Genomic DNA, 27,944 nt, shown 5'->3' on the forward strand with positions numbered 1-27,944 from the left:
TCTATCTATCTATCTATCCATATCTGTCTTTCCATCTATCTATCTGTCTTTCCATCTATCTATCTGTCTATCTGTCTATCTATCTATCTATCTATCTATCTGTCTATCTGTCTATCTATATCTATCTATCTATCTGTCTATCTATCTATCTATCTGTCTATCTATCTATCTATCTATCTATCTGTCTATCTATCTATCTGTCTGTCTATCTGTCTATCTATCTATCTATCTATCTACCTATCTGTCTATCTATCTGTCTATCTGTCTATCTATCAATCTATCTATCTGTCTATCTATCTATCTGTCTATCTGTCTATCTATCTATCTATCTATCTATCTATCTATCTATCTATTCAAACAATTTTGTCTTGATATTGTCACTTATGATTTTTTTATCCGATATTTTTTCATCTCAAAATTTTGTCTTTTTCTTATCAGACTTAAAGCCTGTTTATCATCTGTAATGCAACATTTTTATCTGCATTTTGTGTTTATTAGGTTTTTGTTTTTTTTAATTATTTTAACAATATTGTAAATGTGCTTCTGCCGGCATTTCCTGTCCTGATGTCAAACAGAAAGTCTGCCATGCAAATGAGATGTGTGGGGTTCTCCACAATGGGAGCGTTTGTCAGACAGGGAGGTTGTCGTGAAAAAAATAAAGGTAAATGTGTGACTGAGGATTGATTTCAGGGGCTAAAACTTACAATGTCCTCAGCTTTCCTCCATTGATTCTGTCATAATAAAAAGCTGAAGTCCTGATACAGTATCAGTCGGAGGCTCCAAAACACAGCCTAATAGAAACCGCCTTTGTGCTTTAACCCTCTGTGGTCCAGTTTTACTTGGTGTTCATTCACGCTCGAGTGAATATGTGTATAAGCAGACTGACAGCTCATTTAACAGACATAAATTTCTTGGGCTGGAAGCTCTATTTAACACCAAAAATGATGTTAGTTTCATGTATGGAAATTGTCTATATCAGCAAATCAGAGCTTATTAAATTGTCAAATGTCTTAACCAGCCTCCCCATAGCATGCTATTAATTCAGCTACATCTATTTAATCTATCGCACGCTCCGTACGGTCTTGCATCTTAACACATTTCATTTCCAGCCTCTCTATCATGATCCTCTACTGTTCTCTTTCGCTCTCTCTATCTGTCTCACCGTCTGCCTCCCTCCCTCCCTCTCTCTCTCTCTCTCTCTCTAGGGAGAGGGCTGAGGGCATTATGTGCTGCTATGAATCATTCATCGTCCTCCGTGGTCTATGTGCTTGGACTAGGAAACAAGAAGGAAGGGAGAGGGAAGGTGAGGTGGAAAGTGGCAGGAAGTGGAGGTAAGGGGACAGGAGAGAGAGAGAAAGAGAGAGAGAGAGAGAGAGATGGAGGAAAATAAAAGTTTTGATTGAAAAGTCACGAAAAACTCTGAAATGGATGATCTCCTCAGGATGCACATTCCTGATCCATTCTCCGATTATCCCATTAATCCAAATACATCTCATTTTAAGATTTATTTCATCTTTTTCTAAACACCCGTCTTATGCACCCATAACACATTATCCCTCCTCATTTAATTTCCCAGGACCCGGAATAGATAATCTGCAGGATAATTAAGACCTGCTGAATAATTAAGTGGACAATAATGGTAATTCATGAATAATATATCTGTTTATGATGGCAAGGCATAGATAGTGGCTGCTGCTATGGTGCTGACAGGAAGATTGATGCTGTGGCCTAGATAGAATCTCTCCAGTGAGAGGATGCTGCCGCCTGTGAAGCTGCCCATATTCATTAGGCCACTGTCATTGGTTCCTGTGCATAATGACATACTTATGTATAATTTACATCCCAAGGCAGAGGTGGCACACATGAAAGAATGGAACAAATGGGTTGTTGTTTTTTTGTTTTTTTTGTTGGCAGGAGGCATATGGAGTTTTGCTTTATAATTATCTCAGTGGAATATTCTCAGATCCTCAGATTATTACGTTTGCATGTTTATTTAACTCCACCCACCACCACCACCACCACCCCCCCCCCCACCACCCCATCCCCGCCTCTCTCTCTCTCTCTCTCTGAGGATGTGTGGTTAGCCAGGGTGATATGATCCATCACGGACTGATGGTGGTTTTGACAGTAAGTGCGCCATAACAATGCAAATGCTGATTGATGTGTTGCGTCAGACACATGTGCATGTGTTTATTAGGTAAAACAAAGAATCTCTCGCCCTGTCAGCCCACCCTGTTTTAGTCCAGCCTGCTGCAGCACAGCCCGCAGCAGTTTGATTATATTTGCGATTAAAGCTGTGGCCCAGTGATGGTGAATTATGCCCAGGCAGTTACCTCGCTGTAGCGGCTGGTGAAATGAGGCGGCGAGGCTGCATTTGCCCAACTACTGCTGACCTTGGAGGTCACTAACAGGAAGGAAGCATTTATCACGCTGACACATGGACGCTGTTGGGAGAAGAGATGTGTGTGTTTGAGTGTGTGAGTGTGTATGTGTGTGTTATTGCAGTGTTAATCCAGCACACCGTGCATCCAACTGGATCAACGCACCAGCAGCATCATTGGAAGATTTCACCTCATCTACATCATTCAACTGTTCTGAACGACTTAGTTTACAGATCATTTCCAGACCGTATTGTTAAAAAAAATGCAGCATCTCTTGCTTAATTTAACCCTTTCAACATCATTTCAATAAGATACCAACTTGTGATTCGTAGGGTGATGATGCTTTCATTCCACCTCCGAGCTCAGCCTGTCTGCTCCCGCACTGTGAAACCAGAGCTGACCAGACACTAAATCCCTGCTAGCTTGGGGTGCTGCTCTCAGGCACAGGAAATGTATTGAACTCACATTTAGAACTGACTTGCTCAAAATAAAAATATTCATACTCAAAATAAAAGTCAAATCCTGATTTTCTTTTGACGTCATTCCGCACAAACGTCCGTAGGAAGTACAGGGTGTTTAGGGAAAAGGCTAGGAAGAGTACTGGGATTTGCACCATTTCCTGTATCTGTGTCACATGGGTTGCTCCGCTGCCCCGCCCCCTTAGAATACCAAACATCTGGTGATATTATTATGGTAATTTCCCAATCAGAGAAGCAGAATTTAAAAACAATTTAAAAGCGAAACCATTAATTAAACATGAAAACAAAAGTGAAAATTCCTTTAATTATCCACATGATGTTCCCAGCACATTCAAACAAAGTGAGGTGTTTGCGAAGATGTGACCACACCCACAAAGAAAGCGTCCACAGTGTCATGCTACTCAGGCAGCTTGTAGCTAGCAATCTGCTCACGCCTACTGCCAGTCACGCTAACGCTAGCTAATTAGCAACTGCTTTTGAGCACAGACACAAATGCTGAGGGTTGAGATTATTGATCACGAGATCAATCATGTGACTGAAGAGAACCAAAACTCTTGTCATATCCTGGTATGTTTCTGTTCTTCCCAAATCAGTTGTTTCATTTCAGATCACTTAAGAATCAAGCAGTAACCTGCCAACAAAAAGGGCTCCAATGTCCTGTATTTTCCTTCTTATACAAGCAGACTGTTGCTGTTCACAGTGCTTTAATAGAAATTTATCATGACGCTTGTCCAAACACACGGGCATTTTTTTGTTTGAGATGAAAACTGATCTTCCCTGCTCAGTCTCTTTCATCCATGCCTCCCTTTTCTTTTTCTCTCTCCTGCTTCCTGTGAATGTAATCATGAGTGGCAGGCAAATATTGAGCGTGGCCATTGTTGGCCCAAGTGTCTATTTGCTCACTAGAAAAGACTCATTATGTTACAGATTGATATCGCTGGCCCTCCAAGGACTTTAATCTCATCTCAAACGAAAATAGAAACAATCATCGCAGTTGTTGGGGTGACATTTTTAGCACTGTAGCACTTTCTCCACCCCCAAGCAGCAGAGTGACCTTGGCAGGTGTAGTTAGCGATACAGATTAGGAAGCTCTCTGAGCTGTGTCCCCCCACCCCTCCCCACCCGTTTTCAGTATGTTCAAGAAGATGTGTGTTGATGAAGACAAAAGATTAACTCGACAGAGGGAGGCGTGGGGACAGAACACAAGAAACTTAATGGTTCAAATGAATCATCTGAATCTGTTAAAAACACACAATTCTATTCATGTATGTATGTATCTGATTAGACCAGATTGCTGCTCCGCAAACACAGTACGCTCTGTATGACGGGCTAATGCCCACCCACACTGCTCACATCTGATTAGCAGCAAAGAACCATCACTTATCACTCTTTTTATTATCTCCAAAGTGACATATGCAAATGCATCACTCACTAATTGTGTAATCTTTTCTTATTTGTAAGAAGCATTCAAATTACAGCTCTACTCAAAGCGACATCATCCCATTAATAGTCAAAGTGTCTGAATGAAGCAGTGCTTACAGTTGATAATGTGGCTGATATGAAATAAATGAGTTTTACGGAGAGATTCTTGTGTGTGAGAAAGCTATATTATCAAAATGATATGTCGACACTGTGGATTGCCATTTATTCCTTTTCTTGCCTCACATTATCCACTTGAGAAAACAAACCCCGTAGTGGATCACTGGAACCCAGTCCCTCTTTGAGCAGCAAGACCCGAAGGAAATTTTGTGAGTCCATCCAGTGATGCTCAATATAAATTTTACATGTCCAACACTGATGTCTGCTGTCTGCTGATCCATTACAATTTTTATTTTCCCCCTGTAAGACAACTGAAATGAATTATGAGATATCGTAATCTTAGAATCAAACACACAGCTGGGACTATTTTCCTGACTGGGTGTAGTGATTTGATGCAACAATTCAAAACTCCCATCGTAACTTTGGCCAACAAAATAAATTGTAAGGAAATCATACTCCATCCCTCTGTTATTAGACAGGTAAGTATTTTAAGTTAATTATCAATTAAATATATGAATACTTATGAAGTTCCTGGAGCTGGTGTGGATGGATTCCTAGATTGGTGATCAGGGGCGATTTTAGGCGATTGCGGAAGCAAAATTTGATGATTCTATTTACATGTTTTGTTTCCATGCAGTCTTCCTGCCAGTCTAGTTTATCAATGTTAATTTTTTTTTTCATGTTTATGTAAATGTTATTTTGTTGTCGCAACGCAGACGATGGAGTAGTGCCTCCATTTTTCGTGAACGGTTACATATCCGGTGTTCTGAAAACAAACCTGCACGTGGATGAAAGTTTTTCCGATCCATGCTGCAGATGTCGTGTGTTGATCACTTATTCAGACCGTCTAAGACGATCATGGTACATTGTTGGGATCCAGACTAGAACAGGTGACTTTTCTGTCTTCTATGTAGATGTTAGTAGCATCGATCAGAGTGCGCAATCAATGTGTATGCATCAAATTAATTGTGAGCGGGGCCAGATGACCTGTCTGGTAGGAGGTAAAGTTCAAGGGTCAGAGAGCTGCCATGTCATCCTCTCCCTGGTGCAAAATGCTGTTGGGGTCAATCAAAGTGTCATTTCACACAGAGGAGGAGGAGCTGGTCTGGGAGTCGAGGAGACCCGGGCGGGGCAGGAAGACATTTTTATTGCAAGTATTTTATAACTGGTTTGGAAACATAAAGTATGAAATAGAGTCTGGCACATGTATGCTTGCATTGTAATGACAGCAAATATATTACAAGTGAGAAGCACGCACATGTTCAGTATCCAATAACAAGTAAGGACATTGCATCGATGCTCCATTTGCAATCTTTAACCCAGAAGCTAAGTTGTTCCTGCATGTTTGTTACAGATGGAGAAAACATTTCAGGAGAAAAAAACTCATCCACCCCTTCTTTGTGCTTCCTGCATCACACCAGTCAGCTGAGAACCCTCAGAGGCTTCAAAAGGAAAATCAGATAGAAATCTAGCTAATGACCGCTGGTTAGTGTGTGTGTCCATGTGTGGGTAAATGATGTTTGCCACAGTTAAACTTATGCTGGAGTCCTTGAATTCCATCAGCCTGATGTAATACAGGACCAGTTTCTCAGATTTCCTTGTATGCAAATGAAATCTGCATTTACATTGGCCCGACACTGGCCCATATCACAAGATCTCATATCAGATATTTGTATCACTGTAATCTGATCCATTAGCCCAAATTCCACATAAATGTAAACATGCAACATGCAGTGACATGCCTTCAAGAGTCAGGGGCGACACAGATGGGCTGCATGTGTCAGGTGTTGCATAACTGAGTTAGGTTGCATGTTTCTAATGGAATATAGTGAAATATATTCCGCATGCATGTTGTTTTTAGATGGCAGGTGAAGAAAAGTGCAAGAATACAAATGTTTTAACACAATGATCCTTTAATACGAAGGCAATGCAGAGACCATTTGAAAGAAAAGGGTCTGAGGGTCTCGGCTCCCTACTGCTCGTACGGATGAGAGAAGGGTCTCTATCTTCTGGCTCTTTTGAGGATTGAAGATTAACATATTTCTCAATAAGCTGTCTTGTTCCTTTAAGGTGTAGAATATCTGGCGATATTGAATCCAATTCTTCAATGCGATGCCGGTTGAAGGTCAGGAGGAAGCCACGGGTGACATATGAAGTTAACAAACACAAAGTTTTCAGGCAATAAAGGATTTATTGACACAGAGACGATCACCACAGTGTGTGAATGGTGTGTCCCACCTCTCCTCTCTACACACGTTCTCCTATGCAGTATATCATCTCGTGTCGACTGAATAATTGTGTTTTTCCGCCCATCCCTATGATGCATATCTCTGTGATTATCCAGATGTTGGTGACACCATAATCCATATGCCTGTGACACCAAGTACAGATGGTTCTATAATTGCGAGCACACGGCAGCGATCACCCGGCTTTGTAATCACGTTCATATATTTCTCTGGTAGCCGTTCGCCATTTGATGTTTCCAGATTAATTTGGCTATCAGAGGCCACTGGAGGCTCATTTAGAGGAGAGTTCAGTGTCAGCTAATGAGATACAGACAAGGGTATTTATACGGCCCCAGATCGAGCTCATTGACTGCTGACATATCGGCCTGGTAGGCAATCTAATCCAATTTCTCCTCTCCTCAGTTTGACAGTGGAGGTTATTCTTGAAGCATGTGCAGAATATCTCATTCTGATGTGACAAAACTACTGGGAGTGACAAGTTTCATCTAAATAACTGCAAATATAGATCATGTTTCATTCATGTTGTTACTCAAGCTTTCACACTCAGGTCAAAGTGAAAGAAAATTGGCAGCGATCGCAACGCTTATCATGATCAAATTCTACTTGGGAAAAAATACATCAATTTTACCACAAGAACAGTACAAAGTAAAAAAATGTTTCTCTTAGAAAATTGACCTGGTTGATATTTTTATGCAATCAGTTTCCCTCCAACAGATCTTGAGATAAATTTGTTTGCCATGAGATTAGAGAGAGGGCAGAAGTTCTTTCAGTCTGTTCGCTTACCTTAACATCTTTTTGTCAAATGTTAAATCTCTGGCACAACTTTAAGGTCTAACAGTAAAAGTGTTGAGAAGTACTTTTTTATTTTTTTTAATTTTTGGAATCTACACAACTTTGCCATTTCTCATAACTTTTAGGTGTGAAAACTTCCGACCAGGGGTTAACGAATGAACTCTTGCAATGATTTTAATTCCAAATGAAGGATGCGAGATTGACCATATAAAATCCAAATTAGTCAGTCACTCTTTAACGTGAAAGTTGAACTTTCAGGTTAGTAAACAGGCACAATGTTAGCTGCATCAGCTATAGCTACATTAGCTTGCTACTAGCTTTGCTGGATTAGATCTGTGTTCACTGAATATTTTTAAAAGACTATTTTTTTCCACTTCTGGCTTTAGGGTGACAACTAGATTTACCCATGTTCCAGGTGTGCCACCATGCTGGCTAATGTTCAACCGCGAGAGTGTGGTGCTTGTGTGAGTCCTTAAAACATGTAAGTTAGCATTGATGCTAAAAACAAACAAACAAACATGTTGACAGTGACAATTTCCAAAGCATCTTTGTATGATGAGGCATGGGGACACTTGGATTACTTTGTCTTTTTATGCTTGAAAATGGATCACCAGTCACTTCAAGTGTTTTGGAGATTACATCGCCTTTTCTTGTGAATTTCCTGTACGGTAGTAATTTTTTTGGATGAAAGAAAAAAGGGGGGGGGGACTATCTGCATGATCAGTGGTTTGTGGACTACAGCCTTCATGGAATGAATTTTCATTTTTGGGTGAAGCATCCCTTTAAAAGCTGCTCAGTCTCCACAACAGCAGTGATTCTATTACTAGAAATTGTGCCCTCTGTTGGTGTAGAAACAGTCTGGTGCTCAACAATCAGAGGACGTGCCGCTGTATTCTATGGGACAACTGGTTTCTTACATGCGGTTTGTTGTCTTGCACACATGCGGATTTATTCAGGGGCTGTGAGTCGTAGGCGAGGGGGAGGGGAAGGGGGGGGGCACGACGTCCGCTCCGGCAGCTTCACGGGAGTGATGGAGGGGCTGGGGTTGCCATGGAAACGACGGGTAGGTGGGGTGGAGCGTGGAGAAGCGGGGCCAGTTTGTTTTGTTATTGAAGGTCACGTGCAACATGACGCTCCGCCCTCCTCCCCCCAGTTACCACGGATTCAAGTCTCGAGCTGCTCCGGTCACTTACTACAAAATGGCTGCAGAGGCTTTGCCGACGACGACAACCGACTGAAAGCTTCACGGTAGGACTCGTTCAACCTCCTGGGCTCGGCTGAACGCGTTTTCACTCCTTTGGTGTCGTGAAACACGGCGAAAACCTCCGCTGCGCGAGGAATGAAGATATTTTCAGCTCAGCCCACTTTGACATCGGTGCTGTCGTCGATGCGAGGGCTCTTCGCGGCGGTCGGGGGAGGCAGTTCGGTGCCTTTTTTTGTAAGCTAGAAAACGGGGTGCTAACCGTGGTTATTTCGTCTCGACTGAAGCTCCGCAGTGACTTGGACGATAATTGGGCTGAACAACACGGTGACCGCACAGTTCACACGGTTCAAGGGCACCCCGCGGTGCTGCTGTGGAGTTGTAGCTGCTCTTCGATTCCGGTGGGTCGGAGAGTTTACATGGATGTTACTGCAAGCATGCTACATGCATCAGTAAGCCGAGCTGTGCAGCTTTGTGGCATTTTTTTAATTCGATTTTTTGTTGCGTATGCGGTCTTATCCATTCATAAGTAGTTTGGCAACTGTTGGCCTTCAACTTTAAAAGAATTGTTGCAGAAAATGCTGCTATTTGAGAGTGGTTGGCTCTGCTGTGATTTAATCTTTTGAGTGAAAATGTAGCCTGCATGATATTTTATAAATCCAGTGTGTCGGATCATGGCTTGCATGCTGTGTAAACACGGAGATGTCACGCTCTCTGCTTCATTGGGGCATGCCCGGTGTTGTGACGAATTCTTCTCTAGATTGGGTTCCCCCCTCTGTTGGACCATCCTAGTTCGAGGTTAGGTTAGGTGCAGCAAAGAATAGTGATTGGGGTTACGATGCAGGGACAGAGAGTTCGACATAACACCTGCTCCTACTGCAGCCTTCGTGGAGACCAGGATTGCCAGCCCCCCTGATGCACGTTGAGGACAGACTGACGTAAGCCCCGAGGCCCGCTGCTTTTCCTCATGTGTCTAAATTCCTAATTTGGATCTGTACCTGGCAAAGGATGAAGGAATGGTGGCGGAGCAGGGACAAGGGTGGGGGTCTTTTTATGTCCCTGTTGGGCCAGGGGGCCCCAGTCAGAGCCCCATGCCTGTGAAAGAGCCTGTGTATTCACAGAGAGGCGCCAAAGGGGGCTTGATAACAAAAACAGGCCACTAAATACTCTGATTACTATACAGCTTAGGTCATAGCCTCACTTTCAGTTCAGAACTCTGGATGGCTATATGCTAAGCGCTGGGCCAGAGGACTGAGGGGCATGTTGCCAGATTGTGTCATTTGGTTTGGCGGGTAGTTTTGGTGTCAGTGATCAGATGCTTAGCTGGAGTCCTCACTGGAAATGATGAGTTTTCCTTCTGCTAGGAGCAGATTATTGCTGTCAAAGAATTGTTTTATCTTGGACTCTGAAAATGAAAAAGGGATTTGCTAGATTGTTGTACTTCTTCAAGGCTGCTTTTAACAGCACATCTAGCATTTATAATTCTTTTTATTGGCATGTCAGACTTTTAGTGGTGTTTTATAGGTGTGTGTCACATTTAATTGCTTATATAATGAAGCACCACTGTTGATATGGGTCCTGTGAGCTCTCTTATGCACAGGCTTTTTACTTCTTTTTGAAATAAGAAAATAAATTGGAACTAGCGAGAGGGTTAAGTGACTGGGCTTTCATAAGGCACTTGTGGGGGGTGCGCTTTGATCTGTTAGACCAATAAAATATCAACTATGCCCTCCGAATGTTGTTTCCTTACTTTTCAGAGCAGACAGCTGACTTTGGATCTGCAGGCAGTGTTTTTGGAGTGTGTCCATGCAAGTTATTTTCAGTTCTGTTCAAGAGTGCAGCATAAGGTTCTCTTTTCCTCGTCGTTAGCTCAGGTCAGAAAGCATTAACATGGCTGCACTGAGAATAGCTTCAAGTACTTAAGAGTGCAATCTTCTTTGCAGGGCACAAGGACTGCTTGCTCAGCAGTTATTAATTGAGCCAGACCAGCGCTGGATTTCTGAGGCTGATTCCTATATTCAAATTATATGTCAGTGTCCTGCCACGGCCCATGAAGACGTTTAGAGTGCTAGATACATCATATTCATGACACATGAGCATTATTGTAATGTTGTCACAGAGGAGCTCACTTCAGCACATGATAGAGTTCAATTGAAGTAACAGCCAAACAATGCATTTACGTCGTCATTGTACTTTAGCTCGTGACTTCAGTTTATGTCCACTGCTCTCTACTAAATCAGTACTTGTGTTGGTTTGTAACTTATTCTGGTTTGCTACCTATTCGGCCTCTGTTACCTGTTGTTTTTGTGCCCTGTTTTGTTGTTGTTTTGTTTTTTTTAACTTGGACTGAAATCTAACGTGACTCTGCCAAGCTATTAGATTCATGCTGCAGCTTTGTTTTTTCAGTAATTGAATTCTTAAAACAAGAATCCATTTTAACCAAACATGGTATCCTTATCAATAATACATATGACAGGAAATGAACGGAAACTCAAAATTTGCAGCCTCCGGGTCATCAGAGGAAACTAGCAACATGTCTGATGTCAACTCTGACTTTTGACTTTAACTTGCACAAAAGTTGCATTTGGAAAGGCTCAATTTGGACTGAATACATGGAACCTTACTGTTTGTTACACCCTGATTAATTCCTCTCTGTCTGAGCTTCTAAAGCTGTGGCTACATGGTTGAAAAGGGTAAAAAAGCTCATACATCCAAAAAGTCAGTGCGATGTGCAGGACAGAGGCAAGATTTCCAACATAACCCTTTGTCAAATGAAGGACTGCGTTCCCAAAACATCTCATACCTTGGGTTGGGATGCTATTAAATTGAATGGGAACGCTCTATAGTGTGGATTTTTTCTTCATTTGTAGTCACAGGGTTAGCAGGCTAGCTATTAATGGAGCAAACTTTAACATGAGTGACAGGAAGGCTGTCCAAGTTGAGCAAAAGATGAACGCGTTAATTTGTTTTGCAGCGTTGTTTTTTACAATCTAGCATGGCACCGTCTGTTTGTGTTTCACAAACCAGCAGCATACCCTGAAGACACTCTGCTGCTCATCTGCTCAGTTGTGCTACACAGCACTGACATATTGTCAACAGAGAAGTTGTGGCACACTCTGATGGACCATTAACATTACCATTTCTGAAGTAACAAATATTTGAATGACAAAGCAATTGAAAACTTGCTCAGCGCTGTTGCATATCTGATATTTTTCTGAACACTCTTCAAAAGCTGTCTTGTCTGATGTCTGATTCTGCAGAAGAGCACAAGAGGCTGCATGTTGTGCCACAGCTATGGCTGCTGCTGCTGCTGCTGCTGCTGCTGCGTTGCTAGCGAATGCTCTCCCGAGGGCTCACCATGCTCTTGTTTGGCTTGCAGCGATGGCATTCCTGGCTCTGTGCCCAGCGACTGCTGTCTAGCACCCCTTCCCCCATCTCTCACACATATATTCAAACCAAGCCGTAGCTTCATCAATTGCAGCCCCCTCATCTTCCCGCCTCAATTTAGGGCAGCGAGGAATTTACATGTTCACAGATGTACAATTTTCCTTGTGCACAATAACTCTCCTTCCTCTCCATCTCCACTCAATATTTCAACCAATGTTACACCTGCATTTAGTCGACTGTCCTTGGTGTCTCCCCTCTGCTACTACATTTTTATCATATTTCCTGTTGCTTTTCTTTGTCAGCAGAGTGAGTGTCTAGTTTTAGGAGGGGACAGTACTCTCTAATCCCGTTGTTCTGACAGGACGGTGTAATTCCACAACAGCGCTGAGCTCACTGACCTGCGTTCTTCATAGCGACACAACCAGTGCTTCCCTGCTATAAATGGCTGCTCATGATGTAGCTCAGGCTGCTCCTATGGGTAAACAACAAATCAGACCTGCGTCGGTCCTTCCTTCCTCTCTGTGAGCTTTATTTAGTTAGGTGATGGACCTCATTTTTGCATCATACATTTAATCAAAAGACCCCACCATATTGCCTTTATTTTCAAAGAATCATCATTTAAGGGAGCTTATGTCTTAATTAGTATATATTATTCATTTGAATGCTGTAATATCTCCCAATAACCTTGGACCATTAACATATGTCAGTATACATTTTGAAATATCTCATCAGAAAAGGTTGATGATAAGGCAAAATCCAAAAACTCTGAAGTTTTCACACTCGCTGAAGGTTTGTTTTGGTTTCTTATTTTCCTTTTGTGAATTTGTGAAATGATTTAATGAACTTCACAGAAGAAGAATAGATCGAAAAATAGCCTAGCATTGTTTAAAAACTTGCATGAAGCAGCTGTTAAATTAAATGATGTGTGTAAAATGTGAATAGGTTAGGTGGGCGTCTTTCAAGTTTAACACAACTGAGATACAGATGCGGTGACAAAGTTAGCATGGTAGCTAAGCTAAAAACAATAACCACTTGATTCAAAGATAGACATGAAAAGCAACCTGCAGAGAGGAAACACAGCTGCTACTGTTACAGAGCATCTTGGGTTTGCCTATCCAAGTAAGTTTAATGAGAAAACTATTACCTCTACGTGGAGACGTTAAGTTAATACAGCGATCAGGCTGAGGGTTCAGTGGCAATGGACAGTAGCATTGATCATTCGTCTAACTGTATTATAAATAGTTCTGGAGTAGCAAGCTAATATCTAATCCATATTTAGATTTTAGTAGTAAACCTCCACTATTAACAAATGGCTGAATTAATTTGAAAATAGAATACAATGCCTGGTGGACACAAACTCTTTGCAAAACAATTATGGATGTAAATGTGTATAAATTCACATTTTCTTTTGCCAATTTCATGAAATGCTCTTTGGAAGGAAATATGTTTTAAAATGAACTTATTTTGACACTTCTCTGCACTCACTGATGCGGATCAGATGCCGACAGCAGCTCACATTAACTGGAGCATTTCTCTTATCCTCTGATCCTGCATGATACCAGCTGGAATGATGCCTTTGAAAGGACTAGCACCAGCTATATTTAGCATGCCAGCTGCCCCAGCAGTGTTTATGATGTGAACTGGTAGATAGGTGTATATCAGCCGTGTGTTTTTATGATGAGGTAAATCCCAACAATTTATTTTCAAGCTCACAATCAGAGCAACTGTCCAGTTGTAATTATGCTGCATTTATAAGGCAGCTCCTTTTCATTGCTGTTCTTTTGACCCATCTGGCCTGGAGGGCTGACAAGTGATAGTGCTTAAAGATAACATTCAGATGTATGTAACTAATTGATGACATGGGGGGGGGGGGGGTCACACAAGTTCACATGAACATTCGATGCATCGACGTGAAAGCCCCAACAGCTTGACAAAACAGGTTAACTCATTCAACTAAGATGAATTAACCTCTGAAAAAATGTTTGCTTCTATTAATTTTTTTTAGCAGTTAATAAAGTTCAGGACAATCATGAGAATAGCACTATTGTTTATTTCTTACCCACCACCTACTCACATCATCAGAAGACTCTGGAAAAAATAAAGCATATTCATTTGACCCAAAAAAAATCCCTGTCTCTTAGCCAGGGGGCTTCATGGAACTAATGCTAGGTCTGATTCAGTTGTTCACCTGGAAGTCAACCTCATATTTGTACTTGAACTGATCGTACTTGTTGAAATTTATCCTTCTTTTTTCTTAACCCATTATTGCTTTAATCAACCAGACTGATTTCAGTGAAGGGTTTAAGGGCGCTGTCTGTCTCCACCTTCAGGGCCTTGGGGAGGGCTTGTTGCCAGGCAGTGGCACACACCACCGCTGTCACCTCCAGCGGTATAGACTTGGCTGAAGAAAAGGCAGATTTTCTGTGCAAGGTTCAAGGAGCTTGATGCTGATTTTATTTTTCATTTTTTCATTTCCCTTTGCATGTGGATTGAAAAACCTTACTGATAGCTTTTGTTGATTTATTTTCAAATTTAGGCAAGATATAGATGAGGTCTGAGGTGAGTGTATGCTTATGAAAGAATGGGGCATCTTCTCAGGGAGTTTTCAGCTTGTCTGCTGTTAGACATCCTCTAAGGAGAGGGTAATGAAGGTGTAGCTTACAGCCAGATACACTTAGAGATTTTTGTGTGTGGATTAAAGATGGAGTTGTTTACACCTCAAATAATGATATGTTTGGAGTTGGTTGGTACCCTGGTTGGGTGCTCGGGGCCTCGTCCCAGTTAACTAAACCTGCAAGGTCTCCTTAATGGTTTACAGAAACAACCCCATTGACCCCCCAAAACCCACACATACACAATCTGTGTTCAAAATTTTGCACCTGATGAGGAAATGCACTGCATAAGACTGAAGCACAAATAGTGAAACGGCAATCCTCTGTCCGATGGTGTAATTATTTTTACTTCAAAAGTGTTCTGTGTGTTGCAAAAGCAGATATTGATTTTCCCCTAAAGTCTAAGAATAGACCAGTGGAGCAAAATAAATGGAAAGAAATCACTACTGCAGTGCAGGTGTTCACCTGCTGAAACACATTTCACTGCAGTTGGAGCATGAGATTAAAGCCACATCTGTCTCTGTCTTTTTCTTTAAGTTGTGAGAAGAGGCAAAAATACGAGAAGAGAACCATTTGATGGAAGATAAGAAAAAGAAAAAGCAAGAAGAGAAGAAAAAGAAAGAAGCTACTCAGAAAAAGGTAAACTTGTTGTGAACTCTTTCCTTGGTACTCACTTTATTACGACCACAGATTTGCTGTATGTTTTGACATTAATTCAACACTTCATTAGCTTCTCTTCTAAGTAGAGGAAGAACTTCCATGCAGCCAATTAAATCTTTGCATGAGCCAGTAACATATGTGGCTGGTAGCACCGACACTACTCTGCTACACAAGAGCCACTGAATCTGAAGAACAACCCACATTCAACTCCCTTGCTTAAAGCCATTATTCACCCATAAAGAGCCTTTTGCCCATCAAGTACTCACAAGTAGCTCATAGAACCCTTGTTCACCCCTGCATCAGTTCTTTGTGGCTCCAAAATGCAGAAATAACCAGCTGCGTATATTTAGGGTGAGGCTAATAGTGCCTCATGGCCAGAGACTACTAACAACAACAAAACTGTCCAAAAAGGTCAGTTCACAAATGCTTAAGCACATCGTCCGGTCTGAAACAGTATTTACTTGTTGTTCCTCTGAATATGTAACGTGGCTGGAATGCGGTCTACAATCACACTCTGTGGCGACTTTGCACCAGTGTTGTTTTGTACTATGTAAACAAGCAAAGCATCATCATGGTGGAGTCATTCATGGCAGCATTGTTCACAATTGGCTGTTGTTTCTGTTGCCCTGCTGGTGCAGCTGGAGTAGAGCCTGCCAGCTGCTGTCAATCAACCTGACATCGACACCAACTGAGATGAAAAGGATATTTCCCCAAAGACTCTTTTTCCTCCTTGATTTAAAAAAAAACAAACAATAACAACAAAAAAACACAGACATGATTTTTGACTGGAGATGGAGGTGAACAGTCAGTCAGTTGGACTTCAAAGGTTACATGGTGCTGGATCAAGTGCAAGTCTCTAATGTGCTCATCTGTTTTTGCTGCAGTTGCATTATTGGTCACACATGCGCTGCAGGCAGAGATCACAATAGCAAACAAAGACCATACAGACAAAAACCTGGGTATGAAATATCCATTTAAGTTCTGCAAATTAAGTGCTTCCTGTAAGCATCTTTTTCTCAATATAATTTAGTGTATATTTGATCCTTCTTCTCAGTAGTGGAGAAAACGTGTGTTCATTTTATTACGATGAACGTGAACTTTTTAGCATCTCAATAAACAAGCAAACAAGCCTCTGAACATTCTGTTCCAACAACCCTTGGTAGTTACTTCAGCGTGGTCATGCTGCTTGAAAACCAGCCAGTCCCACTCAGGCGTTGATGATGCTTTAACACTTAAAGAATTTTTCACATATGGGTGAAAACATAGTTATTGTATAATTATTATGTTTATCTGACATTGCGTCCTTCCTCTTTTTCAGGCCACAGAACAGATAACCAAAGGTGAGTTGTGGCTCCTTCCATTCTTCTGTTGTTGTACATCCCCCCCCATTAAGGATGTTTGTTCTCTAAATGTAACATGCACCACATACAAAACTTTGTTTTTGCATGTAAGACTTATGTCCTCCCGGGTTTGATTGTGCTATATGTTTGTGGTTGATTGATTGCATGTGTTTGGTAAATTGTGCATCACTTTATTCACCTTCTAATTTAGTTGAACATCTGTAACTGAAAACATGAGCGGCAGCCAGATGGCCCATGCTATCTAAACCCTAAATCCCTAAAAGATGCAAGCTAGATACCCACACAAGACTAATAAGGAGCACGGGGATGCTGCAGCTGCTGGTCATAAACCCCTAAACCTCCCATCCCACCCTATGGACTCCTCAGACTTACCTAGGCAGGTAGATGTGAAGGGGAAACTAAGATAAATGGAAACAGAGCAAATACATGTGAGAACAACAGGCGAAGGAGGTTGACTGACTGGTGATGTCTGGCAGGAAGTGTTTTTAGCTTGCAGGTGTAATGTTCCTGCTCCGTAGCAGCTGCACAACCCTTTCTTCGCTTTGTCTCCCGAGGCCAATACTCATCACAATCAGAAATAAGCAGCGGTGAACAGCCAGTTAGATCAGGTGAACTAGATCAGCAGGTACAGAGGGATTTAATGTCTCCCAATCAAGGGTCGAAATGAAAATTCCAGCTCACCTGTCAAAGATCAGGTTAATGACAAATTCTACAAAAAAAAAAAAAAATTCTAGTACAGCATTATTTTATCACATTTCTAAGATTAGAAACTTTGGTTTTTCTTTGCACTGTGATTATTAAAAAAAACTATGGTGAAACAACAAGAAGAAGGTCATTGTGGTAGATGTAGTCATTTCAACAAATAAATAAATAAAACAAATTAAAAAATTATCCTTTTTTAAAAAATCTTCCCGGCCACTGGAGAATAGAATTGAGTTTACAAGTAACAATTGAATGCACATGAAGTTGTGTTGTAGATGCTAAATTGATCTAGTTTTGAAGTTGAAATGGTGTAACTACACGTGTGTGTGTGTGTTTGTGTGGCGTGATGTTTACTTTGGAGTGAAATGGGTTTTTTTTGTGCAGCAAGATGAGAACGAGTCTCAGTCCTACTTGACTGCTGCTGTACTGGGGTATATCACAGAGAGGGTGCAGTGTGCATCTCCACAAATGGAACAAAACTAGGAGCACAGAGACTGTGGCTGGACCTCCTTTGTTGGAGCAGTTTTGTTTAGATGTGCCACATTCTGGTTCAAATATTTATCCACCAGTTGGCAAATTACCCTTTGACCTCTACATGCCAAACTGAAAATCTGCCCATGTTTGCATGTGGTTGGGATTAAGTTCGAACCCTTCTTGTAAAGAAGAGGTGACTTGAAATCCACAAGTTCACTATGGTCTCACTGCAATTCAATGTTCAGTGTGTGTGTGTGTGTGTGGGGGGGGGGGGGGGTAGAGACGGTCTTCTGTCAGGAGTCAACACCTTGACATCTGTCCTAGAGGCTTAAATAATTAGACTGTAGTGTCACAGAGGTATCCTCCCTCCTACTACCCCTAATTCCTGAGTTACTCTCAGCAGCTCCTCACAGTTTACTGCACTAATGAATGTGATCTGGGTTAGCTTTGTTATTATTCTCTTTGTCTCTTATCTATTTCTGCAAATTGACCTATATACTAAACCCCCCCCCCCCCCCCCATGTTCATATTATGCTGTGATATGCACAATTACTGTCTTGGCTGCTGCTCTGAACAGCAACATGCCCCGATTCCTCTTCCTCTTGAATGTCACATTTGACCTTTCTGTATTTTATTGTGTCTGTGGGTTTGTTGGCATCTGAAGATGTTTGTTTTTTGTTAAGCAAAGAATTCAACTTCAGTTGTGTAATATCTGCACAGCTAACATGTTGAATCAAAACAGACTTGAGCAAGAAACACAAAGTGGATTTGTTCTCCTGACATGCTTGAAAACCTGTCAGAAGATCCCCATGGTATTGTTACCACAGATACATACACACATCTCTGAAAGAACACAGTCCATTTAAATTATATTACTATTTTATTTAATATATATTATAGTATATTAAGCCAAATGTCTGACTTACTATGGAACAACAAAGACACTAAAAATTCCAATCCTGACCCAATGAATGATGAATGGAGTCATCAATTCAGAGAAGTAGATTGTGTGAATGTGCAGGTTATAAAGGGAGCTAATTAGGAGAACAGGGCTTTTGTGGAGGTTTAATAAACAGGCATCTATACACAGGAGATCTCCAGGAAGACCCTGAGCACCATAGTAACATTACACCAACTCCTGTCTGGTTTAGGCAGAGAGGCCCACCCTGGGACCAACTAGGAAGGAGCAGGGAGAAGGAGAAGTAATAGGTGGGCTGTAAGGAAAAAGATGGAAGGAATTGTTGTGGTTACAGTTGTGCAAAGTGTATGGAGGGGGCTGCCAAAACCTGATGCCTCTGGTTGAATAGAGAGGTAAAAAGGAAAAAAAAGTCATGCGAGACCAAAAGAAACAGACGGAGAATGCACTCCAGTTTCCTGTTTGCCAGCACAGCTGAGGGGGCCCTTCATGGGGTATCTCTATTGCCCCACGTCACTCTCTCACTCCGTTAGTCCCCTCACGTGACAGCGGTGCCGAGTCTACAATGTGTGTGCCCGTACAAACACACACGAACTACAAGCAGACTCCTCTGCCTCACAAGCCTGTGTTTTCAACTGTAGCACACTCACCTCAAGAGCTATGCATGTACATGCAGAAACATTGATTTACGTATTCAAATATGTAGCTTGCAACTCCTGCTGCATTCTAAACTCTAAAATCACATTTTTGATCGCAGACATTGACAAAGCAACAAAGCAGATCTGTGAACCCTCCATTCCACAAATAATCTCTCAGTGGCGTTGGGGAATCCGCTAATGAATGTTGTTAATTCCACCTTTACATTTTCTGTGTTTGACAGATTAAAATGTCTGCCCTGATATGAATTTAACTGAAAAAGTCATCATAATAAAATGTATTGATTTCAGTGATTATGTTTAAGTAGCTATTTTTGATAAAGATCAGGGGAAAAAATTTGCATAATTTTTTCATCTGAATTTTAGGCCTCAAGTTTTAAAACGAATATAAAGTAGCCCGAGTTATATGTATTTATTGGGTCTAAAAAATGTATGAAGGACATTTCTATTTCGTGAAGATAACTTTGCTGTATGTTTATTACGTGTGTGTAATGGTATTCGTATGTTTTGGGTAAATACCTGGGCTCCAGTAAAAGCAGGATTCTGTTTGCTCCTCAGTTTCCCCAATAATTACCAATGGTAGTCAACAGTTCCTTGCCTCCTACCTGCCTCATTACCTCCAGTGCTGTCTCACACCTAATCCATTTCAATGTCACCTAAGCATCTGTAAAAATTTATGTGAAAACGATACTGGTCAGACACTTTTGTGCTGGGAATCAACTCCGTTAATGTAGGACTGACTCCTTGATCAGAAATGAGGCGTTCTTCCAAAGCCGTCAATTGAAGATTTTATTAATGTATTGAATTAGGACAGTGCGCATTAATTAACATACCAGCAGTAGCATGAATGCAAATATACCAGAATTAGAACAGTTGCCAGATTGAATCTTGAGTCTCAATGCAGATGCCAAAAGAAAGATCATATAAGATATCCCACAGGGCCGTAAATAACAAATGGATACATAACAATAACATGATTACCTCCAGTAGACGGTTGAAATGTATAATAAGCCTCTAACCTGCGGGGAGGTAAACAGAAGGGAAAGCAGGTCATGTATGATAACATGGTTGTATTGTCATGCTCAGTTGTTGCCTCCACATGTGTGGCAGGCAGCTTCTCGTTCTTGGACCCTGAACCAGCATGATGCTGGTTCTACTCATCTGTCACAGCAGAAGCTTTCTGCCATCCCTTAACATCCCTATCAAGGATAGTGCAGAACGTACGCGCACATCAAGGCTCGCATTTACATAGCGCAGTAAAAGATAACATTCTCACAAAGTTGTGTCACAGCAGCAATTTCATAACAGTTTAATTTGCCGTTCCACATTGGCATAATTACACCCAGTGCTTTGTGTTGGAGAGTCATAAATTACAGCATAATGGCGGGAATTGCCCCTCGTCATCATCACTGCCGCTTCGACTTGTCTGAACGCAGTTTAAATGGATGTAGCGGCGGTTTAAATTGTGAATTAAAGGATGACGGGGCAAGTGTGTGGTCGACAAAATTTTTTTTTTTTCTGGCAAATGTTGGCTGTTTGTAGTATGTTTAACCATACTGTACAAACAGGTGTGTCTGAAAAGATGTAACCTGTGGGTTTTGGTTTGTTATTGTAGTGCGTGCGTGTGTGTGTGTGTGTGTGAGAGAGAGAGAGAGAGACTGGACATTCCACTCTCTTTCACACATCGCTTCCTCTAAATCATAACAGACAGTGGAATCTGGCCGGTCTGCAGCTGTTACCGCTGAAGGCCATGGACAAGACAGCAATGAGTCCAGGAAAGCTGTGTCCGTCTCTGTCCTCCACCTGTCTTTTAAGAACAGGATCCTCATCCACTCTGTCATCCCACTTAGAAACCTTTTGGGTGACTCAGAAACACTTTTGAGAAAAACTGTTATTGATTCACAGTATATTATACCACTCAGGTGTGATATCAGAGCTTTGAAAAATGCCCTGACCTATATATCCATGGGATTTTCACACTCTGTTGTAAGACCTTAAGTGCTTTTGAAATAGCGTTTTTGTCTCTATTGAATGTGATGGAGGGAGGGGAGGGCTTTCTCTCTTAACTACAGTGTCACACTTATTCACTTCTAATTAAACCCTTTAATCTTCTCTCTTGTGAGGCGTGCCGCTCACATTTTAAAGCCCACAGGAGGAGAAGAGAGATGGGAAGCCCTAAAGACGGGCATTTCTCCTCCCTTCTTTTAATATTTTTTTTATCCAATCATTATGCATTATTCAGTAAATTTAGTAGTAAAATCAAAATCAAGCTTACATATGCCTTTGCTGCATTCTTATTGAATAAAGTTGGAATAAAATATATTTATTTAAAATGTGTATGTAAAATTACAACTGCACTGTCTGAGTGTTTTTTTTTTTTAATTTTAGAATATAGTACTTATTAATGGCTCTATTTTGAATTTACTCATTTTAAAGTTGACCCCCACAATGCCATATAGTAAGATACTGTATGTACTGTAAGTATACTGTCAGGGACCCATATTAAATGCAAGGCCTTAGAGTTTAATACACTTAAGAAATTATAAAAGTGTGTCAGCCCTACTCAGGGAAGCCATGTGGTCAAGACCTCTGGGAATGATGGGATCCAAACCAGCTTTTGTCAGACTGTTCTGAACTCTGCATGTGGAGATATTCCAACCACAGTGGTATGAGTAGCTGGTCTTTAGCATCACACAGATGAATGATCTGATGTTGAACGGGGGGGGGGGGGGGGTGACACATCCTGTGGCAGATTGCTGCTGGAACTGACTTGTAAGGCATATTGTTGCTGTCAAATGAAAGTATTTCTAGATTTGTTTTATTGATTCCATGTCTATATCAAATGACCCACCAAGTGTGAAACCAGTGAACCACCCTGTCAGTGTAGCAACACATATCTGTACTGGGTTGAGAAACAGCATCCCGGTTTAGAGCAACAAGATGTTCTTTAGGTTGTTTGGAAAAGCTTCCTGCTGGCCTTAATGTGGCTTATTAAAGGCTCAGCTATGGAAAGCTCATAATCACTCACAAACTGAACTTTTGGATGTGTAAATGTTGTACACTCCACCCACAAGTTACCCACTTTGATGAATGGAAAGCAGAGTCGATTCGCTGCTATTATTAAAGCTGTAGGTAGAAGTGCACTGATGGTATTGGAATTGTCAGTGATCCTTCTCCTAAGCGCTTTACTCACAGCCACATTTGAAGCTGCGCCAGTATCAATACTGACTAAGCAGGGCACGCTGCTATCCTGTAATGTTGTTAGAAACAGTAAGACCTATGTGCAAGAGCATCTTTGTTTTTTGAATAAAAGGATGCTTGCACCGTTCAATCTCGTGACAGTGTGAGGACCTCCAGTGGGTCATGTGTCGATGCTATCTGTGTACCTCCACTAACTATAAAAGCACACACAGGGATCCTTTATCTTGAAGGTCATGTTTTTCTGCTTCGCACCCTTGCTTCCACATATCTCAAGTCTCCCCAGACAACTTCAACGCAGCATCTCGGTTTTAAACAGTCAGGCAAGCACACTATCCTATTTTTCTCTCTGAAAATTTAAACCGCTTTCAAAGTGGAAAATTAGATATCTTCCTCTGTGTGAAGAAGCGCACATAGCCCAAAGGCCACAGTTTGATGTACATCTTTGATGAACTGGGAATTCTCCTGTGCAGCCGAACAGCTGAGGACTGTGTTTTTGCAAATAGTCTGTCAGAGAGGGAGACTCTGATCTCTTTTTACTCTTTCACTGTTTCTCTACAAAGCTTTGGCTTGTGATAGTCTTGCTTAATAAGCCACAGCTTGCTCTTGCCAGAGGCCTTTACTTAGGCCTTTTATTTGAATTTTTTTTTTTTTAATACTATCAACCTATTTGCGTTCTTGGGAACGATTTACTGAAATGCTTCAGTCAGTTGGATGAGACTGAAGGTGTTGAATGTGCACGGCTTGTCATTCTTTTGAAAAGAAGAATGTGAAGCAGCATGGCATACTGTAGGCAAGTAGTGTTCTAATTGTAAGCGGATTTAGACCTAAGCTGGTTTCCGGCAGTGAGACTCGAGCTCACACTGTAGTGCGCAAGGGGGGTGGAGTTTGTAACACACACACACACACACACCGTTCTCCTCATCACTGCTCTACCTCTTTCCCTTCCTCTTGCATGTCTGCTCTCTTTTCTTTCTCTCTCCCTCCCTCTCTCTTTTTATCGCTTCCCTCTGATTGGCTAACAGAGCAGCCAGCCTGCTTCCCCCTTCCCCCCAAGCTTCCAGAAGAATCTACGTCACACATCAGAGTCCCAACTGTATAACGGTTGTTTCCATAACTATTATTATGCATCGAGTCCTCTATTTTTATAAGGAAATCACCTCTTAAAAATCAGCAGGAAGAACTTGGCCAAGAATTATTGTCCATCTGCAGCCACTAATACAATCCTAGTGACGAGGATAATAGTAGATCATAGTGAATGAAGGGGGGGAAAGGAGAGGAGAGCACAGGAAGGTTGGGAGGGATAAAGCACAGGCACACAGAGGAAATGGAGCAGATGTAGAGAAATCCGATGAGAAGCTGCGGCTCTAGAGCTTCCCGTGATTCCTGAGACACAGTGGCGAGTGAAACAGATCAGTCCATGGATGTAGCCCGCTGGGGTCATAAATTTCATCGTAAACACCACACACACATAAGCACATAACAGACCGAAACACAGAAAAATGAGGAGCGAACATGTCCGTATGTATTAACGAGGCCAAGCGAATGTATGTTCCATGACACGATCCTGTCCTCTCCCCTCCGTGTGGGCCTCAGCATTACATAACTCTTTGTTTTTGTGTGTGTTGGGCTGGCCTCATGTGTGCGAGTTATTCACTGCTTCACTGCACTCACTCGGGATGGTAGCCAATGGCAAAACGCTGCTCTTTATAACTCATTTAGGCCACACAAAGATTTTCTTTTGGTTGCTGGCTCTTCACTTTTTTTTTCTCCCCCTCTCTTCACTCCTACTGTTTATTTCATTACTCGCATGTGTTAAACTCAGCAACTGCTTGGATTTATTCATGTTCTTTTACAGTACGCGTAGGCTGTAAACACTTTTTTTTGCATCCTGTTTACATTGTAGTTTACCAGCTTATTCTATTATGTAATGAAATGCACTGAGGCGATTATCCTGTGTGCTTTGTGTCAGTAATGCATCTGACCCTGCAGCAGCTCTGTGACCCCCCCAGCTGATTATCGTGTTTGACTAAGCAGTGACCTCTAACCTTTTACTTCCACATTCAGTTACACCCTTGCAGCCCGCTGAGGACTTTACGTTTAACTTCTCTTTTTTGGTTAGTTTTTTTCTTGGGGGGGGGGGGTCATTTTTGATGTGAAATGCAAAGTTCAATCCACTTCTCTGAAATGTTGCAACAACTTAAAAAGATAAGAATCCAAGCAGTTGCACATATCATTGGAAATTGTTGTTGAAAGCAAAGGTGTGTGTGTGTGTGTGTGTGTGTGTGTGCATTGAGAGAAAGTGTATAAATAGAGAGAATCACATGTTGTTGCTAAGGGTAACTAAAGCCAGTGGGACCTCAGCAGCAGTTAATAACTGACAGTTTAGTCGAGCACCAAGTGTTGAGCCTTTCAGGGGTCATAACCTGCCATAAACCATAAATAGCTTATGTTGATGGGGGCTGAGTACTCTTAAAAGTACGCCCCCCATGAAGACAATAGCCCACAATATACAGCAGGCACATCCTTTATCTGGCACTTGACCTTCTCGTCACTTTTAATCTGTGACTAGGCAACATGGCATTTCTCAGACTGTGAAAGTTGTGGGTCTTGGCATCCCTAAAGCCTGAGGGCTTATTACAGTACCACTCTGAGATCATTACAGTCCTCTGGTTCTCCAAACAGCAGCCATGTGTTTAGACTGACCGCTGCCGAGAATCAAGCTTCAGGCATCCTGGAGTGACTGTGATTCTTGAGCATTTATAGCCATTGCCTCGTTTGCCTCCCTGAATTTAAGGTTCTCATCCAAAAGTGACCAAGGTTTTCAAAAGAGGCTGCGAAGGAAAAGTTCAGCCACTGCAGCTTTCCAGAAAAGGAAGTAGTTCTGGTGGTTTTATGTGTATGAACAAGAACGCCAATGTAATGGGCATTAATTGTAGTTTTTGTCAAATGTTAAGTGTCAAATGAATTAATCATTATCAGAAGTACGAATCATTATTTAATAAGTCAACAACTCTGCTTTTGCAAAATGCTCCTGCACCCCTGTATCCCTGAATTTCTGCTTTTTTTTTGTTACCTATCCCCCACCACCCTCCTATTTCCACAGTGCCAGACTCTGCCAAACTCGACCCCACCCCTCCTCCCCCACCCGCCAACCCCTGTGTCACCCCATCTGTACCCCCAAGCAGTGGCAATGGCAAGCGTGCCCCCTGCGGAGGCCAGCCTCAGACAGCACAGCAGCCCCAGACTCTGCTCCAGCAGCGCTACCCGGCCAGAGAGGTGCCCCCGCGCTTCCGCCAGCAGGAGCACAAGCAGCTGTTGAAGAGGGGCCAGCCTCTGCCCGCTGGGACCCTCGCTCTCACCACCACGGGACGTACTACCACTACTGAGCCTGCAGCGGCAGTAGCCATACACTCCTCTCCCTCCTCTGCAAGCCTGCCTACAGGTCAGCCTGGAAGTCACTGCCCTTTTCCAGTCCTTTTCTTTCATCAATTTCAGTTGGCATTCATGGCAGAATTCAATGAATTTCGAAAAAAGGTACCTGCAGATTTCTTAAGATGTCTGTGTGGTTTGATGTGGACAAGTTGTGAATTACTAAAGAATATATATTTAGTGTGTCCATGGCCTGGCATTGATCGAGGGGATTTCAGTGGCATAATTTTAAACAGATCTAGTTGGATAATTGTCTCTTGTACACCCTTTTTGCACACACAGTTTTGACGATTTTATTATCAGTAATTATTTGACAAGTTGAACTCAACTGTGTGTTGCATATGAAGGCACAATGGATGTTTTAAAATTAAGCTGCTATCCTCTTGTTGTATGAGACTGTGGTTGTAACCGTGCGTACCTGTAGAGCAGTGTGAAGTCACGTGCATCACAAGTGCTGCTGACTGTTGTTTATTTTCACTCTTCCTGCCTGGCTGGGATTTAGAGATGGGGAAGAGGTATACAGGGGTAGAGGATGGAGAGTAAACACAGCTGGTGTAACAGTATGTGTTTTGTGTGTTTTCTTTCCTGAGTGTATTTATTTCAATACACCAGCTTCTTGTTCATTTCCAAATGGTACAGGTCTGCTCTGTGTAAATTAAGTTGCAGAAATACCTTTTAAGGTAATTAAGTTGAAAATGTATTTATAGGGCACTTGGTACTTTTCGGTGCCTGGGAAGGAAAATTAGTGCCGTCGCAACTGTGTCTGAACAATGTCCAGCCCCACTGATGCTGTTTGAATGCATTTCTGTCTCCATGGCGAAGGGATGTTTTCCCCATCCGTGTCTTTTCTTGTTCCTCTTCACCCTCCTTCTTCTCATCTTCATCATCATCCTCCTCTTCATTGAGCTTTGCTGACCAGCTCTATTTCTTTTTTTTAGGGGAGGAGCCATACCGAGCTAGCTAGTTGGCTGGGCACCTCAGTGGGCCTGGCATAGATAGAAAAACAGAGTAAGAAAGAACGAAAGAAAAAGGAGAGAGTGAGCGTGGCACAGGTCCAGTACTGTGGGCTGAAGTGACTCATGGCTTACGGTAAAAGCTGCTGCTTCTCTCCTCCCCTCTCTGGCATGCCGGCGGCTCTGCTTTAGCTCTCCATGTGTCACTGAGCTGACTGATTACAGGACAGACGGAGAGACAGACAGGTGGTTTCCTGACTGGAGGACAGACTGGAGGATTTGTTTAGATATACCTTCACAGATGCTACATGCTTCTGTAACATTCAAGCATTGTTAGCATGCTTAGTTTTTGCTAGTTGCAAGCTAAAAGTAGTGCGCGGTGATATAACAGCCCTGCAGCACATTTTTAATTAATGATATAATGTTCAGCTTTTGTTGAAATTATTCTTTTTAATCTGACAGACCCCCCTTCATTTATATACATTTATATCAAAGTGCAAAATTCAAAACTGTATCAAGACTAATTTTCCACACTACCGATGCCCCCACACCAGTTATGCCTATTCGCCCCCTCTTCTCTCTTAGAGTGACACTGCTGCTGCAGCGCTGCGCCCACACAACAGTTATCTCATTTGCACTGTTCTGACATTGGTTCACTAAAGATGGCAAAGCCCCATTATGGCTTTTCACTGCAAAAAGACATAACAAAAACATCATGAGTTTGCATTTTAGACAAATGGTCACAAAATATCGAAGGCCACAAGCAACAAAAATGTGAGCTACGTGCTAAAACAAGTGCTAATGAAGATGTTCACACCACAAATTTAACATAGCGGAGCAACAGATATATGGACGCATCAACAAAAACCACTGAAGCAAAACTTTGAAAGTAGCTCTACTTAATTGTTGCATTTTTTTGATTATATATGAAATTTGATGCCCTCAGGCCATCAAA

The 27,944-nt window shown here is 41.9% G+C and overlaps 1 protein-coding gene across 6 annotated transcripts in view; it reads left to right on the forward strand.

Annotated features, from left to right (window-relative positions):
• Positions 1–27,944, forward strand: part of tnrc6c1 (trinucleotide repeat containing adaptor 6C1) — a 71,519-nt gene that overhangs the window by 18,650 nt on the left and 24,925 nt on the right. For 2 of the 6 annotated variants that reach the window (XM_086184806.1, XM_086184811.1), the window contains exons 1-4: positions 8,564–8,685; positions 15,175–15,276; positions 16,616–16,637; positions 25,711–26,049. In XM_086184806.1, the coding sequence (XP_086040932.1) occupies positions 15,214–15,276; positions 16,616–16,637; positions 25,711–26,049 (424 nt within the window). In that variant the 5' untranslated portion in view covers positions 8,564–8,685; positions 15,175–15,213. Of the gene's footprint in view, positions 1–8,563; positions 8,686–8,904; positions 9,040–14,288; positions 14,456–15,174; positions 15,277–16,615; positions 16,638–25,710; positions 26,050–27,944 lie in introns of those variants that run through there. The other 4 variants (XM_086184807.1, XM_086184808.1, XM_086184809.1 and 1 more) reach the window with 4 other exon arrangements.

The sequence above is a fragment of the Aulostomus chinensis genome, chromosome 18, assembly GCF_037954235.1.
Source record: "Aulostomus chinensis isolate RoL2024-O1b breed Wild chromosome 18, RoL_Achi_v1.0, whole genome shotgun sequence".
Taxonomy (NCBI): Eukaryota; Metazoa; Chordata; class Actinopteri; order Syngnathiformes; family Aulostomidae; genus Aulostomus; species Aulostomus chinensis.